Source organism: Mya arenaria, chromosome 6, assembly GCF_026914265.1.
Source record: "Mya arenaria isolate MELC-2E11 chromosome 6, ASM2691426v1".
NCBI lineage: Eukaryota > Metazoa > Mollusca > Bivalvia > Myida > Myidae > Mya > Mya arenaria.
Genome location: NC_069127.1, coordinates 83,454,533 through 83,471,907, shown reverse-complemented (window position 1 = coordinate 83,471,907; position 17,375 = coordinate 83,454,533). Strand labels below are relative to the sequence as shown.

General features: G+C 33.7%; 1 protein-coding gene across 3 annotated transcripts in view; it reads left to right on the top strand.

The window, feature by feature from the left end:
• Positions 1-5,646: 5,646 nt before the first annotated feature.
• Positions 5,647-17,375, top strand: part of LOC128236734 (tyrosine-protein phosphatase 10D-like) — a 33,237-nt gene continuing 21,508 nt past the window's right edge. For all 3 annotated transcript variants that reach the window (XM_052951815.1, XM_052951814.1, XM_052951813.1), the window contains exons 1-8: positions 5,647-5,787; positions 6,915-6,989; positions 13,808-13,940; positions 14,106-14,336; positions 14,701-14,787; positions 15,285-15,463; positions 16,822-16,866; positions 17,124-17,304. In XM_052951815.1, the coding sequence (XP_052807775.1) occupies positions 5,785-5,787; positions 6,915-6,989; positions 13,808-13,940; positions 14,106-14,336; positions 14,701-14,787; positions 15,285-15,463; positions 16,822-16,866; positions 17,124-17,304 (934 nt within the window). In that variant the 5' untranslated portion in view covers positions 5,647-5,784. The remainder of the gene's footprint in view (positions 5,788-6,914; positions 6,990-13,807; positions 13,941-14,105; positions 14,337-14,700; positions 14,788-15,284; positions 15,464-16,821; positions 16,867-17,123; positions 17,305-17,375) is intronic.

The window sequence follows — 17,375 nt, the reverse complement described above, 5'->3', positions numbered from 1 at the left end:
TTTTGTATCGCTTTTACTGTTCCCATTATATCTTTAAGCAAGTGTATATATATATATATCAGAGAAAAATCGTAAATGAATAAATTAATATTTCTTAATTGTTTACCTGTAAACCCTTGGCAGTTCAAATCTAAGTAAGTCAAATTCCATAAACACTCCCTAATCCGATGACAAAAGATGTAGTAACGGTTTTGGTTTAGTTGGATATAATCCGTCTGTGCTGCCATCCACGCTGTGGTCAAACCGGGCAAACTGATGGTCCAGTGGTAAACCCGACAATATAAGGTCAGACACATAGTAACAATTTTTAACAAATCAAAATTGTTAAAGTGATAAAACATTGCATAGCTTGAGCCAAAACGTCCGGTTTATATACCAATGGTGCGAGAGCCGTCAATCAACTTCACAAAGACATTTTACTATTGCCATTTATGGATTTGGTGTTACCTTTAAATAATTGAAGTGGAGCTGAAAATGATCGGTTAAACAACACGATTTACAAAACTTTCGTAAATTTAGTGCAAACATTTTCTAGGGCAAACAATCAATCACAGGCGATTGTTTGAGTAATCAAAACCAACCCGATTCAATTTGGTGAACATTTTATGGCAAGTTATTTTAAATCCTTCATGGGATTCAAACGATAGCGCGGACACGAAAAGTAGTATATGACATTTGACCACTACGAGTGACCTTGACCTTGAGCCAAAGCGATTGTAACATTCACTCTGTACATTGATTCAGAATTATGAATATTTGTGGCAAGTTATTCTAAAACCCTTCAAGCGGTTGAAGAGATATTGAGCGGACTCGAAATGTACTCATATGACCGTTACCTCTAAGTAAAGGCCCGGTCACACCGCCCGAACTTTGTTGGAGCGTTCCTTGAACGGTAGGGAGAGGGGACCGAATTTCGACAACGCTCGTCACCGCGCACAAAATGGGGAAAAAATCGAAAACACGGGCGTTGCCTTAGTGGTGCACCGCTGTAGCCGGCGTTATTATAGCGTTGGCTTAACGGTAGCGAGCGTTGGTTTAGCGGTGACGCGAGCGTTGATAGAGCGGCGTTCTGCGCATGCGGGCGTTGGCTCGGCAGGGGTTTAAAGTTGGTTTAGCGGCATACCGCTTTTGACTACGGAGCTGAACGGATCGCTTTGATAGAAGTTCTGATAGATTTTTGATAGAAGTCGATAGTTGAAGTTCATCATGCCACGTGGACAAAAGAAGAGGAAGGCTGGAGAAGGAAAGGCAGCAGCAAAGGACTAGTGCACCAATCATAGCAAGTCTCTCAGCATCCATGGTAGTACAGTTTTACTGTAACCTTGAGCAAATTCGATGTGAATGAGGTCTGTACTCAACGGCAGCTCGATTCCAAATGGACTCCTGGTCCATTTCTCCCCGTATATATAGCCAAATTCTGGTCCCGCTCCGACACCTCCATACTAACGCCAAACCAAAGTTCATCACCGCAATGGATCGCTGCCTTAACGCCCGACACCGTTCCAGCAATCCCGTGTCCGCTCGTAAAACGCTTACAACCGCTCCACCAAAGTTTGTGCAACGTTTAATCACCGCCCAGGCAAAGCTGGCGAAGCAGCGGTGGTCCAGCGTTCAAGATTTCTGCGTTGGCCTAGCGGACCCAAGCGTCCACGAACTTGCGTCTAGCGGTGCCAAACTTTGACTGGGCGTTGTTGGAGCTATGGTGAACTTTGCCGGAGCGGAAAAGTGCCCGCTCCTCACCGCTCGCAATATTTTGTGCAGCTCAAAGCGGTAGGAGGGACCATAAGCGGTGGCCGAGCGTATACGGCGATGCCTTAACGGGTGCCAACTTCTGGTGAACGGTAACGAGCGGTGATGATTTTTTTTCACCGCTCCAGGAACGCTCCAGCAAAGTTCTTGCGGTGTGACCGGGCCTTAACGTTGACCTTGACCCGAGCTGGTTTTAACGTAGGGATAACCCTGTCCTCATACTACCAACGTAACAATACATGTTTTAATAAAGTGTAAAACAATGGCCCTTGCCAATATTAATTCATCTCTGTTTAGGTTATCATTCCTATCTTTAGCTTCTAAGTGATTAAAATGCCATAGCTCTTATTTTCATTGGAGTTTCATTACAGTTACCGGCAGGAGTCGATTAGATATTCTGAGAATAGATGGAACAATCGCTTTACCATATGCTAAGAATGACCCTTAGACTTCTATAATAATTATCAAACGACCTGCCGTTGTTAAACTCATTCGTTACTTGGTACCATCGAAGATCAATCGGCTACGGGTAAGGTCAACCGCTAATGGCTATTTTAAGTACTGTCCAGAAAATAGTTTAATTACCATGTATACTAGAATCATATTAAAGGGGCTTGGTCTAGTTAAATTTTACGTCACTGAAACTATTGAGCTCCTTTTTGTGGCGATAGCCAGTAAAACACTGATTATTGTCACGTGATGTGAAATGTATCATATGATATCGTTAAACTATTAAGAGAAACAGTTCTGAATGGTCAACTGCAATTGGGGTCAATTGGGAAGTATACAAACTTATCATTAGCTTATTAGTGGGTTGAAAAAGGAAGTTAGGAAGTTAGTTTCGATTCAGAGTCTGAGTATGTTTCTGGTTAGGAGTGTGGGTTATATTCAGCAAAGTAGTTTAAATCTGAGAGAATGTTATTGGGTTTAAATTTTCAGGTCTATGGCATTACCGAGTTAAGGCAGTCTGCCAGGTTAAGATCTGAGAGTCAACTTTGCTCTCGTTTAATAAAACATGATAATTGACAATATAAAAATAAATAATTGCTAACAGTAAAACTGGTATCATCGGACGTGGTTGTTTTACTTTGTAAATAAACGATTCAGTGGGTTAGTGTATAGGACGCGGTTTGGAATCAGGGTGCTACAAAAGGTCACACAGGTGCCGTTTCAATTCATGCCACGCGTGTTAAAGCGGAGGCTGTAAGACCTTGCAATAACGATTATGTAGCGGTCGCAAAGAGACACGTGAAACCTCGCTTACGTAATGTCGATCCACTTTTATACCGTGCGACGTAAATTTGTTTGGCTATATGCCAGTTTTGATAATTGCACAGCAGTCACTTACCTATGGGTCTTTTAAAGGAAACGAATAGCTAGCTGCCACATTTTGTTGTCTAGGAATTCCCGGCCAATGTCCGTCCCAGCCAGTCCGTCTCCACCATTCCGGCGTGAACTGCACTGACGGTTATACCCGTGGTCCGCAATCAACATCGAAGTAAGGTGATACCAGCGTTCCACAACCGATGTCGTAGACAATAAGCTTGCTTGACCTGAAGTTATTATATTTAGGGATATAAAACCTGTTCATAACTTTGTTTAAAGGTAGCAAGTACATTTAGTGCTTATTTCCTTTTATGTGAACAGTTATCTGTTTTGTTCATTAACTGTGCTGCTTCTGGTAATTGTCTAATTGTTTGATCACTACAAGTATTGTTTCCTGCACCTCTACGCCATCATCCTCGGAGCGGCAAGCCATCACCTCAGTGTCTCCCATCATGGCAATCTTCTTTGTAGCTTCGTAACCGATATTTGGAAACAATCACGTGTATAATTGAATAACTCGTTTCAAGTGAATTAACCCTTTCCATCCGACATCCCTGTGATTGCCGAAATATTTCTTACTTAAATTTCGTTGCTTCTCTTATGTACGTAATGCTTACAAATATGTACAAAAAGTCGTGCAGAAAACATTTGGTCCTATTACTAGTATAATGGTACCATTAACACTCTCAGCGAGTAATCGGTATGTTAATGAGTGTTAGTTTTGAAATGATGTTTGGTCATGGTAGACTGTAGCCATTAACAATCTTAGCCAGAAATTGTTATGCTATGGAGTGTCTGTTTTGATATGGTATTTAGTCCTAATAGGTTGGTGCAATTAAAAAACTCATCTAGTATTCGTTATGTTGATAAGTGTCTGTTTCAATACTATGCTCGGTCCTGATAAACTGGTAGCATCAACTACCTCAACTAGTAATCGTGGTGTTGTTAACTGTCTGTTTTGATATGATGTTTGGTCCTAATAAACTGGTACCATTAACAATCGCAACTAGTAATCGTGGAATTGTTCAGTGTCTGGTTTGATATTATGTTTGGTCATGGTAGACTGTAGCCATTAACAATCTTAGTCAGAAATTGTTATGCTATGGGGTGTCTGTTTTGATTTAATGTTTGGTCATGGTTGACTGTAGCCATTAACAATCTTAGCCAGTAATTGTTATGTTGATGAGTGTCTGTTTTGATATGATGTTTGGTCATGGTAGATTGTAGCCATTAACAATCTCATCTAGTTATTTTATGTCGATGAGTGTCTGTATCGATATGATGTTTCGTCATGGTAGACTGTAGCCATAAACAATCTCAGCTAGTTATTTTTATGTTGACGAGTGTCTGTTTCGATATGATGTTCGATCTCAAAATGCTGGTACAATTAACTATCTCAACTAGTAATCGTGATGTTGTTGAGTGTCTATTTCGATATGATGCTCGGTCCTAAAACGCTGCTACCATTATCAACCGCATCAAGTAATGGTTATGTTGTTGAGTGTATATTTTGATGTGATGTTCGGTATGGTACCATAAACAATAGTTGTGGCCTCTTCGTTTGGCCCATATTGGATTGCAAACATTTATATACTTTACGTTTATGCAACATTATCACATGTGTATCCTTGAATTGGGATATGATTAGGTACATCTATCTCCTGTTTTTTGGTGAAAAAGTGCTTATTGGGCTAGTTTAAGGAATGTTTGGCATCATAATCCCCTGCTGTGCATCTCCTGGTAATTGCACTGGCGTCACAGTAGGGGCCAATTTCCTGGGTATTCGTTTATTGGCTCAGAGCCATTTAGGGTCCATTTCTATATTTAAACCTCAAAACTGCACATCATGATACTCAGATCGGAGATCTGATAATAGGGATCAAGGCAAGTAAATTAAGATCAATACACAGAGGTTGTGTACCGTACACATATTTGGGGATGGGGGAAATTATAGAAGGCTTAAGCTAGTCCTTTAACATGTATTAAATAATTTAATGACATTTAAGTATGCCTCTGGAAACAAGAACGTACATACCCAAATACGGATTATGCACCATTTGAAAGGACTGTTTCCCTCCCCATGTTTGGTACTCATAAGGCTAGAGAGAGCCTTATTATAACAGTATTTTGTCTTTTTGTTTATTAACTTTTAAGAAGGTAACTACGAAAAACGGAAACGATATAATTAACCCGCTTTAAGTTACCGAGATAACGATGTGTGCTTGAATCGACTGATAAGTTTAAGGAATAGTGATCAATACATGCATTCTCATGCTGTTCGAAGAGATGGAGTGTCAATGTGACAATGTTTCTTTTTCAGAAATTTCAGTGTGCAATACTCAACGTTATAGGTTTTGAACACTTACAGTGTCTGACGAATGAATGGTTGAAATTGACTGCAATGTATTGTAAATTAAATGAGAAGCATACAAATTAGTTATAATTAATCACAGTCTTTGCAAATGTAAACCATATATTTTAACACAATTAAATTCACTGGATTTAAGTGATTATATTCGTATTTTATACATTTTGTTTTTGAATTCCAAAAATATACATAGAACTGTACTTAAAAAAGCAACGTTTGTTTATTATGCGTGCGCACTTAACAGCCTTGCGTGGTCACGTGACTTTGAAAGAAAGAAGGAGGAACTGAAAGTCGGAGCGATGGAAGTTGTTTATTAACTTGTTTTAGAAGAGACTTTTGTTATGGTAAGTTCATTTAAATACGATTATTTTTTCTTCATGGCTGTATAATTGTTGGTTTATGAATTTAAAGATGCGCTCTTACTCCCAAATAAGATTTTCCACAATGAATACAAATGTTTGATATACCAAATAAGTATGAATAAATATCGAAAAAAATGCTTCTTATGAAAAATACCGAGTTTCATTTGAAAGAAAGATGCAAGACACGGTTTTTCCACCGTAAGAGACGATAATATATGACAGTAAATCGATAAGCACAAAACTCAACTTATCTTACCAATCGTTAAAAAATTTGCGTTTTCAGCTATTAAATACACGGTCACAATATTGTTATCAGTATTTGATATTTCCCATAAATGCATTATTTAGTAAGTAGCTAAAATTTATCACTTATAACTTATGTTTGTAATACATCTGTATGTCACTATGTTATATATTATATAAATATTGATTTTGAATAAGAGTGTCACTTTAAAGATCTACTGTGGGTTTTATTCTATATAATTTAACAGCTAGTATTTTCATATACTATGTTTATGATAGTATGCAGTATACTTATTCGACCACGGCGGACTAAGTTCAATTCAATTGAAGCAATACCTAATGACAAGGTTACTAACATTACTGTCTTATGTAATCATACATTAATTGATGAAAATGTGTTTGGATGGACTGTTGAAATCTTAAATTAAAATATTTTCATGAAAACGGATTCATACTTATCATATCCTGAATCCAAATTTTGTTCATTGAAAATGTCGATTTCCTGACCTAAAGCTACTGATCAAGTGATTATCCCCACTTTTTATTGTTGCCTTTAAGTTTTTTTAGCTGTGCGCATAGAGATAGTAATTGTTTTTTTAAGATGATGCAAATTGCAAAAAATGAGCTTTGTTTATAAAGTGGGAATGAGTTCAATATGCAAAATTAGACATGTAACTTTCCTGTAGGTTTATTCCAATGGTCACATTTTAATCGATGAACATAAACTTACTTAGACTGCATACAAACTCTATTAACTATTGTATTTGTTTGAGAAATCTATGACATTGATTCTTCAGATCATGATATTGAAGAGCGTCTTTACCCACTCATTTTGCATTTGATGTTGTATTACCGACATTTTTCAGATGAATGCCTTCAAACGAAGCCAGTGGACGTATTCCCAGGTGTTAATCGTGCACCTAGCAGTTCTTATAATCAATGTAAGTATGTTTCTGCAAATGAAGATTGATTGATTAACTTTATTTTATTATTAATTTAATAATATGTAACAGATAGAAGTCATACAGACCTAAAAATGGTTTAACATACTGCTGATTTGGTTCAAAGGCTGTTAAGAAATTCTGAAAATAAGCATTGTTTTGCCTAAAATGCCTTTTATTCCGCAGTTAAAACAAAGCGATCATGCGGGGCTGTTTGACGAAGTATTTAAACATCAATAACATGATATAGATGATAAATAGCCATTTCTGGTTCTGTAGCAGAGTGTATAATAATAAAAAAGAAATAAGAAATCAAGCAAGTATAAAGAGAAAATTAAAAGCAAATCTTCAAAACAGATATATATTATACGTTCAATTGTAAGTCAAATGTACAGAATGTAGTACGGAGCTCGGAGTATGATAAAGAAACCAGCTTGAATAAAGAACAACGTTTTTTATTCACATACAAAGTGTAGAGGAGAAAAACGTAAATAAAGTGTAAAGTATTGAACTATATAAAGTGCAGAGTAGTAAAACATGTATAATGTATAGAATAGTGAACTATATAAAATGCAGAGTAGTAAAACATGTATAAAGTATAGAATAGTGAACTATATAAAGTGCAGAGTAGTAAAACATGTATAAAGTATAGATTAGTGAACTATATAAAGTGCAGAGTAGTAATACATGTATAAAGTATAGAATAGTGAACTATATAAAGTGCAGAGTAGTAAAACATGTATAAAGTATAGAGTAGTGAACTATATAAAGTGCAGAGTAGTAAAACATGTATAAAGTATAGATTAGTGAACTATATAAAGTGCAGAGTAGTAAAACATGTATAAAGTATAGATTAGTGAACTATATAAAGTGCAGAGTAGTAAAACATGTATAAAGTATAGAATAGTGAACTGTATAAAGTGCAGAGTAGTAATACATGTATAAAGTATTGAGTATTTAAACATGTATAAAGTGTAAAGAAGTCAAGTATATAATCTGTTAAGTAGTGAAATATGTACAAAGTGTAAAGAAGTTATTACAAGTATATGAGTATGAAAATATATGTTTAATGTAAAATAGTGAAATATGTTTAAAATGTAGAGTAGTCGAGTATATAACGTTTAGAGTATTAAAATATGTAGTAGTCAAAAATATTATGTGAAGAGCATAACGCATGTATAAAGTATAAAATATTCAACTAATGACGTGTAGAAAATTGAAAACGTAAAATGTGTAGTGTAGTTATAAATGCGTGAAGTACTGAGTAGATCAGTACATAACATATAAAGTAGTTTAGCATGCATAAAGTGTAAAGTAGTCAAATGGTAAAACATGTATAAAGTGTTTCGTAGCCCAGTCTAGTTTTTTAACATGTATAAAGTGTAATTTAATCAGGTAAATAACGTGTAGAGTATTTAGTTATTACAAGTATACATTTTACATGTTTTAATACTCTACACTATTGTTCATTTATATAACGTAGTACAACATACTTAAAGGAGTCGGTTGCATATTTAAACATATAAAAGGCGAAGAGTATCGAAGTAAAAAACCTACAGAGGAGTAAATGATGTATAAAGTGTGAAGCAATAACAGACACAAATTAATGAGTAGCTAAACGTAGAGTAGTCATGTATAAAGTGTAGAGTAGTAAAACATGTATACAGTGTAGAATAGTAAAACACGTATATAGTGTAGAGTAGTAGAACATGTATACAGTGTAGAGTAGTAAAACATGTATACAGTGTAGAGTAGTAAAACATGTATACAGAATAGAGTAGTAAATTATGTAAAGTGTAGAGTAGTAAAACATGTATACAGTACGTGTAGAGTAGTAAAACATGGATACAGTGAAGAGTAGTAAAACATGTATAAAGTGAATAGTAGTAAAACATGTATACAGTGTAGAGTAGTAAAACATGCATACAGTGTAGAGTAGTAAAACATGTATACATTATTGAGTAATAAAACATGTATACAGTATAGAGTAGTAATACAAATATACAGTGTAGAGTAGTAAAACATTAATACAGTGTAGAGTAGTAAAACATGTATAAAGTGTATTGTAGTAAAACATGTACACAGTATAGAGTAGTAAAACATGTAAAGTGTAGAGTAGTTAAACATGTATACAGTACGTGTAGAGTAGTAAAACATGGATACAGTGAAGAGTAGTAAAACATGTATAAAATGAAGAGTAGTAAAACATGTATACAGTGTAGATTAGTTTAACATGTATAAAATAAAGAGTAGTAAAACATGTATACAGTGTAGAGTAGTAAAACAAATATACAGTGTAGAGTAGTTAAACATGTATACAGTGTAGAGTACTTAAACACGCATACAGTGTAGAGTAGTAAAACATGTATATAGTATAGAGTAGTAAAACATGTATACATTATAGAGTAATAAAACATGTATACAGTTTAGAGTAGTAAAACATGTATAAAGTGTAGAGTAGTAAAACATGTATACAGTATAGAGAAGTAATACATGTATACAGTGTAGAGTAGTAAAACATGGATAAAGTGTAGAGTAGTAAAACATGTATATAATATAGAGTAGAGCAACATGTATAAAGTATAGAGTAGTAAAACATGTAAACAGTGTAGAGAATTAAAACATCTATATAGTATAGAGAAGTAAACATGTTAACATTATAAAGTGGTAAAAAGTGGTAAAACTTGTATACAATAAAGAATGGTAAAACATAGTAAAACATGTATATAGTATAAAGTAGTAAAACATGGATACAGTGTAGAGTAGAAAAAACATGTATACATTATAGAGTTATAAAACATGTATATAGTATAGAGTAGTAAAATAAATATACAGTGTAGAGTAGTAAAACATGGATAAAGTGTAGAGTAGTAAAACATGTATATAATATAGAATAGTGCAACATGTATAAAGTATAGAGTAGTAAAACATGTAAACAGTGTTGAGAAGTAAAACATCTATATAGTATAGAGAAGTAAACATGTTAACATTATAAAGTGGTAAAAAGTGGTAAAACTTGTATACAATAAAGAATGGTAAAACATAGTAAAACATGTATATAGTATAAAGTAGTAAAACATGGATACAGTGTAGAGTAGAAAAAACATGTATACATTATAGAGTTATAAAACATGTATACAGTATAGAGTAGTAAAACAAATATACAGTGAAGAGTAGTAAAACATGTATAAAGTGTAGTGTAGTAAAACATGTATACAGTATAGAGTGGTAAACCATGAATAAAGTGAAAAGTAGTAAAACATGTTTAAAGTGAAGAGTAGTAAAACATGTATATAGTATAGAGTAGTAACACATGTTTAAAGTGTAAAGTAGAAAAAAACATGTATATAGTAAAGAGTAGTAAAACATCTATACAGTGTAGAGTAGTAAAACATCTATGCAGTATAGAATAGTAAAACCTGTATACAGTGTAGAGTAGTAAAATATGTATACAGTATAAAGTAGTAAAGCATGTATATAGTGTAGAGTAGTAAACATGTATACAGTATAGAATAGTAAAACCTGTATACAATGTAGAGTTGTAAAACATGTAAAACAAATGAAGAGTAGTAAACATTGTATATAATGTAGAGTAGTAAAACATGTATAGAGAGAGCAGTAGTAAAACATGTTTTAAGTGTTAACTATAAACAAACTTTGAATTATAAAACATGAGTAAAGTTTTGTGTAAAATACATGTATATAGTGTACAATGATAAATAATATAACGCGTAGAGTAGTGACACATGCACAAATTAAAAAATAGTCGTGTATATAATGTGTAGATTAGTAAATAATAAATAAAGTATAGATAAATTAAATATCTATTGCGTGTAGAGTGGTCAAACATGTATAAAATGGAAAATGATATAAAATGTATAAAACTTTGTGAAATAGTGTATCTGTATATAGTGTAAATTTTAGAGTAAAAAATGAATATAGATAGTATAAAATTTAGGGTGATAATGTTTGAATATAGTGTAGAATAAAAATATCAGGTGTATAGCATAAGGTATATAGGTATAAAGGTATTATAAGTTACGGGGTTAGTAGGTGACCCAATATGGGATATACGGGAAAAACGGAACCATATAGGGTGAGAGCAAATATAGAATTAAAAAAAAAATGTTTAAAGTGTTATGTGACCTGATATATAACGTGTCAAGTATGAAATCATGTATCAAGTGTTATGTGATCAGATATATAACTTGTCGAGTATGAAATCATGTATCAAGTGTTATGTAATCAGAAATATAACGTGTCGAGTATGAAATCATGTATAAAGTGTTATGTGATCAGATATATAACTTGTCGAGTATGAAGACAGGTATAAAGTGTTATGGGATCCGATATATAACGTGTCGAGTATGAAATCATGTATAAAGTGTTATGTGATCAGATATATAACGTGTCGAGTATGAAATCATGTATAAAGTGTTATGTGATCAGATATATATCGTGTCGAGTATGAAATCATGTATAAAGTGTTATGTGATCAGATATATAACGTGTCGAGTATGAAATCATGTATAAAGTGTTATGTGATCAGATATATAACGTGTCGAGTTAGAAGACACGTATAAAGTGTTATGTGATCAGAAATATAACGTGTCGAGTATGAAATCATGTATAAAGTGTTATGTGATCAGATATATAACTTGCCGAGTATGAAGACAGGTATAAAGTGTTATGGGATCCGATATATAACGGGTCGAGTATGAAATCATGTATAAAGCGTTATGTGATCAGATATATAACGTGTCGAGTTAGAAGACACGTTTAAAGTGTTATGTGATAAGATATATAACGTGTCGAGTATGACATCATGTATAAAGTGTTATGTGATCAGATATATAACGTGTCGAGTATGAAATCATGTATAAAGTGTTATGTGATCAGATATATAAAGTGTCGAGTACTAAATCATGTATAAAGTGTTATGCAATCAGATATATAACGTGTCGAGTATGAAATCCTGTAAAAGTTGTTATGTGATCAGATATATAACGTGCCGAGTGTGAAATCATGTATTAAGTGTATGTGATCAGATATATAACGTGCCGAGTATGAAATCATGTATAAAGTGTTATGTAATCAGATATATAACATGTCGAGTGTGAAGACAGGTATAAAGTTTTATGTGGTCATATATATAACGTGTCGAATACGAAGACATGTATAAAGTGTTATATGATCAGATATATAACGTGTCAAGCATAAAGAGAGGGATAAAGTGTTATGTGATCACATATATAACGTGTCGAGTATGAAGTCATGTCAAAGTGTTTTGTGATCCGATATATAACGTTTCGATTATAAAGTCATGTATAAAGTGTTATCTGATCATATATATAACGTGTCGAGTACGAAGACATGTATAAAGTCTAGAGTGGTTAATGGTAGTAACACATGTATAAAGTGTGTAGTAGTCAAGTGAGGAACGTGTAGAGAAGTAAAACAGTTATCAAGTGGTCAGATATAGTATTAACTTATGTATTAAGTAGTATATGATCAGATATATAACGTGTAGATAATATGTTAACAGTTTACAGTATTCTAAGGTGTGTAGTGAATAGTGCTTATTCATGCGTAACATGTTAATATCGTATAGAGTAGTAAAACATGTATAGAGTGTAGGGTATTGTTATTTGTATTTGATTTTAAATTTGCAACGTCTATTTTCTTGATCGGTGACCAAGAATTATTAAGTGAACTTTGTAGAGTTTGAGGGAGTTCTTGAAGATTATTGTTTTGTGATTAAGGGCAAACCTATCTCATCTTGGAATAATTGTAAAATTAAGTTTCTGAAAAGGTTCACCAGTGCTAGAACATTCATAACTGTTCTAAAAGGATTTCAGTTCAACCGTTGTCGGAGGTCTCTGAATGAGTTGTTTGATATTGAAATACACGTATTATGCTCATCAATATTTAATGAAAATTTAGTTTAGTGAACATTAAAAACACCAGGTTTTGAGAAGGTATTTTGGGAACTTTTGGATTAGGGACAATATCCTCATTCTAATTAAAAGTAATAATTTAAGCTTTACTTATTTAAGGGGTTTTCTTGTTAACTGGTTGTAAACAAATGCTGTTGGTTAAATAAGTAATGCTTATATTGCCTTTTAAAGGTATTAGTTATAAAGTTTGTAATTTCTAACGAAATTGATCATATAGGTTTTCTTTTATGAATATAAAGAAGTGTTATTAGAGTAAAGCAAATATAGTGTAGACAAAAGTACAGAATGAATAATGTAGAGCAGCAAAACAATCTGTAGTGTTAAGTCGTATTTCGAGCAATTATGAAGTGTACATATGCAAATGTGTATGAAGTTTTAAATGGTAAAGTCATTGTGAAACGTAAGGCAGTAACGTATACATATGAAGTAACGAAAGCAAACAAACATGTCTATAAAGCATCACAAGCGACTAGTTATATAACAGAAAATCAACCTAAACATGATAACGGAGTAGTGTTGTAACCTTTGAAATATAATTATAATTAAGCAATGCATGCTGTAGCTTATGAACATGTTTGCTAAGGAGGACTATAAACAAACAAAAAGTTATTCTTGTATTAAAGCAATCGCTTGTGAAAATAAATAACATTTGAAGTGCCTATACTTGAAATGATATTGAGAACAAGAAGTAGGATCTAGTCAGTTTAACGTCTTACATCATAATGGATGGAAGAACCACTGGTAAATTGTATTAAGCTTAGAAAGTACTTGAGAACATGAATAAATATATTTAAATGATCACAAAATCGTAAATAATTATAATTCATCTGTTATAAAAAATGTCAAATACTCTTGAAACAGATACAGGTTTTAGAGGCTGCAACTACAAGAGAGTCAACTGAGCCGACGACATATGATACAACCACACCAACTACATCTATAAACATACTGGGACCTATAAACATACGGGGACCAACAATATCCCAATACACCAGTAATTAATCGATAATTTATTTCCACTCTCATGTGATGGCATTTTCATAAACCACATGTTTTGATTAAAACAAACATTCAAGGTGTTTTGATTACAAAGCATATCTGTTTGAATTTCCAATTGTGCTCACTGAAAACATTATTTAATAGTTTTATTGAATTTCAGAACCGAGTGAGCCATTAAACGTGGAAGTTGATGTTCTTTATAAAACGGTAAACTTAAAGTGGGATACCCCCAAATTCCCAAATGGGGTGATTTCTGCCTACACGGTGTGCTTTGCTTACAAGCACTATAGGGACCAGTCAAACTCCGAAACAAACTGCACTAACAAAACAGCGCCGGAAATGGACATGACTGGGAACCACTTTGAAACCAGATTATCACTTCCGTTTGCAGGTACTGTCTACTGGGATAGACCCTTATATTTTATTTTTGATATTTTTGTCGTCTTAAGCAAAAATTAGTTGTGTTGAAGAAAAAAGCGATCTTTTGAATTGTTGCGAGGTTTTGTTTCTCATACCTATTTACGGTTATTTTCTTTAATTTATTTTTACACATTGTTATGAAATAAATGTAACCTTATCTCTTGCAAAACATTTGTTTTTGTTGTTCAGATGAATACCCCACCATGAGCAATGACGTCATATACTAATATTCAATATAATTTTAATAATTGACATGAAACAAGAATCCACACTTAAGAATAGTGAGCATACGATGTTATACAGCAATTCGAAAATTAACTCACCTTTTTTTTTAGGTGCATTTTATATATTTTCTGTTGCTGCTGTTAACAAGATGTTTACGGGAAGAGCGATTTCCGTTACAAGAAGAACTTATGAATCGAGTAAGTGCATTTGACTTTAAATTGTATGCGGATAAACAGTAAAACTGCGATCGCTCGCGGACGCCGGGGACCGAGTTAAATCCTCGAGTGATCCGATGTTTTGAACGACCCAAATTTCCATTTTAGTATGTAATGAATGTCTTACAATGCATTTGTCGTCAGTTTACTTCGACACCTATTATGTACTTATTTAGGTTTCGATCCAGCGTCAGTATAGTTTATATGAAAATCGAAGGAATAATGGTCGGGACTAAGCTTCGACCTCGACTGACCGCCTGTTTGAACGACAGCAGTTTTACTGTTAAAGACATATGTATCATTGACAACACCATAAAGTTGATATATACAATATAATTGGAATTATTTATTTTAAGTGGCTAAGTTTTACACCAAAAATATGTATCGAAAACGTTTGGACAAGGGTATTTTGTGACCTACTTAGATTGAATGATAATAATAGATAAGAATTTCTTTACCACCACCCCCCTCCCCAACAGCACCCGGACGTGTCACTGGACTGTACTCACAGGCTACCAACACAACCATTACCGTGATCTGGTCACGTCCAGGTGTCCCGAACGGAGATATTGAAAGGTACCAGCTTCAGTGGATTAAAGGAGAAGTCAACTGCACCGTTTTCATCTCAACATACAAGCGTACCTATTCAGCCAGGGAAGTACGGGAAATACTTGGATTTGTTTTTAATTTGTTATTATAATCAAATAATGTTTGATATTTAATATAGCTGTTCGAGTAAAATGGTACTCTTCCGTTGTATAAGGAGTACGTTTGAATTATCCATGTACAATATAGCTGTTCGAGTAAAATAGTACTCTTCCGTTGTATAAGGAGTACGTTTGAATCATCCATGTACAATATAGCTGTTCGAGTAAAATGGTACTCTTCCGTTGTATAAGGAGTACGTTTGAATCATCCATGTACGATATAGCTGTTCGAGTAAAATAGTACTCTTCCGTTGTATAAGGAGTACGTTTGAATCATCCATGTACAATATAGCTGTTCGAGTAAAATAATACTCTTCCGTTGTATAAGGAGTACGTTTGAATCATCAATGCACAATATAGGATGATGCAAAAGTAAAAAAAAAATTCTTTTAGTGCATTTATCGTTAACTCATTTCACTTAATTTATCAAAACACAAAAATGCATATGATTTAGGTACTGGTAAAAAATAGTGTGACGCTTTTTTAATTGGGGAATTTGTGGTCAGGTAGTTAATTAAACAAAACTTTGATGAAGGCTAATATTTTTTTATCTGTATCTTTTTTGTTTTTAATATAAAAGTCAAATGAGCAGCTATTATGAAAATGCATTAAAATGAAAAACAGAGTTTTACATCAACCTATGTCGTGCGCCTTTAAGATGTTTATAAAAATAAAGAGAGAAGATGATGTAATCGATGCTACAAATTCTTGTTCAGTTGGGAAAATGTGAATGCAACGAATATAAGCTTTAATTGTTCTATTGATTAATCAATGGATGTTCAGTTTCTTTAACATACCATATCCATGTGATCCAAAGGGGTAAGTCCTTAAAACATGTGTCCATTTTGAAATCTAACATCATTGCACGGTGCTTTTGTTTTGTCCAGTATGTTTTGGCCTGGTTGGTATTCAATATCAAACTTTAGTTAATATAATGGTAATGATAATTGACGATAAGCTTGTTATGCTTAAGTCTAATAAGTATTCTGTTCTGTTCTGTTCTGGTAAAACATCATTGCATAGGTCAGCTATTAACAAGACAAATTTTGATGCAAAGCATTAAAGACGCCGCCAATGTTGTTGAAACATGACTTAAAGGAAGCAGATGAAGTTTACTAGCATACCAATGTTTGAGGTACCTGGATATAAGCATTCTTCAGTTATTGAAAGAAATCAGAATTTTAGCTCAAGGTCACCTTTGATCTCAAAATAGTTAGAGCGTTGGTCATGTATGAGGGACCTCTACCAAGTTCGAGGTCCCTATGCCTAAGAGTTTTTCAATTATTGATAGGAAACTGTGTATTTTCAGGTTACGATCAAACCATCCTTGACCTATGGCCCACTGACCTCAGAGGTAAACTCAATCCGAAAGTATGGTGGTGCCGGCACCCGGTATCACTTAACAGTCATACCGGGATATTATCAGATGACAAATCGCGGTATCAAATGACCCGCTATTTATTGCCTATTGAAGGAATAATTATCAGATAAAGATCTCCGTTTTGTATGTTATCCGATTAACGACATCATTCTTAGATTCGATTGAGACTAACATTAAATATCTGCACTGGAACTTTATTTATCTAGTTAATGATAAGTAATATTTGACAGGAACCCGATGATGACAACTGTTTTTTGCCAACGCCTGATCCAATTCGTGTCAACCAAGAGAACATGCGCTATACCATAGACAGTCTTGAACATAATAAAGAATATGAGCTATTGGTGACGCCGTTTACAACTACAGGACGAGGGCCTTCCAGTAATATCACACAACGAACAATTGAAACAAGTAAATGTTTAAAATGTTTCTCTGATTCATTTCTGTGTCGACAGTCCAATGGTCATACTTAAGAGTTCGGG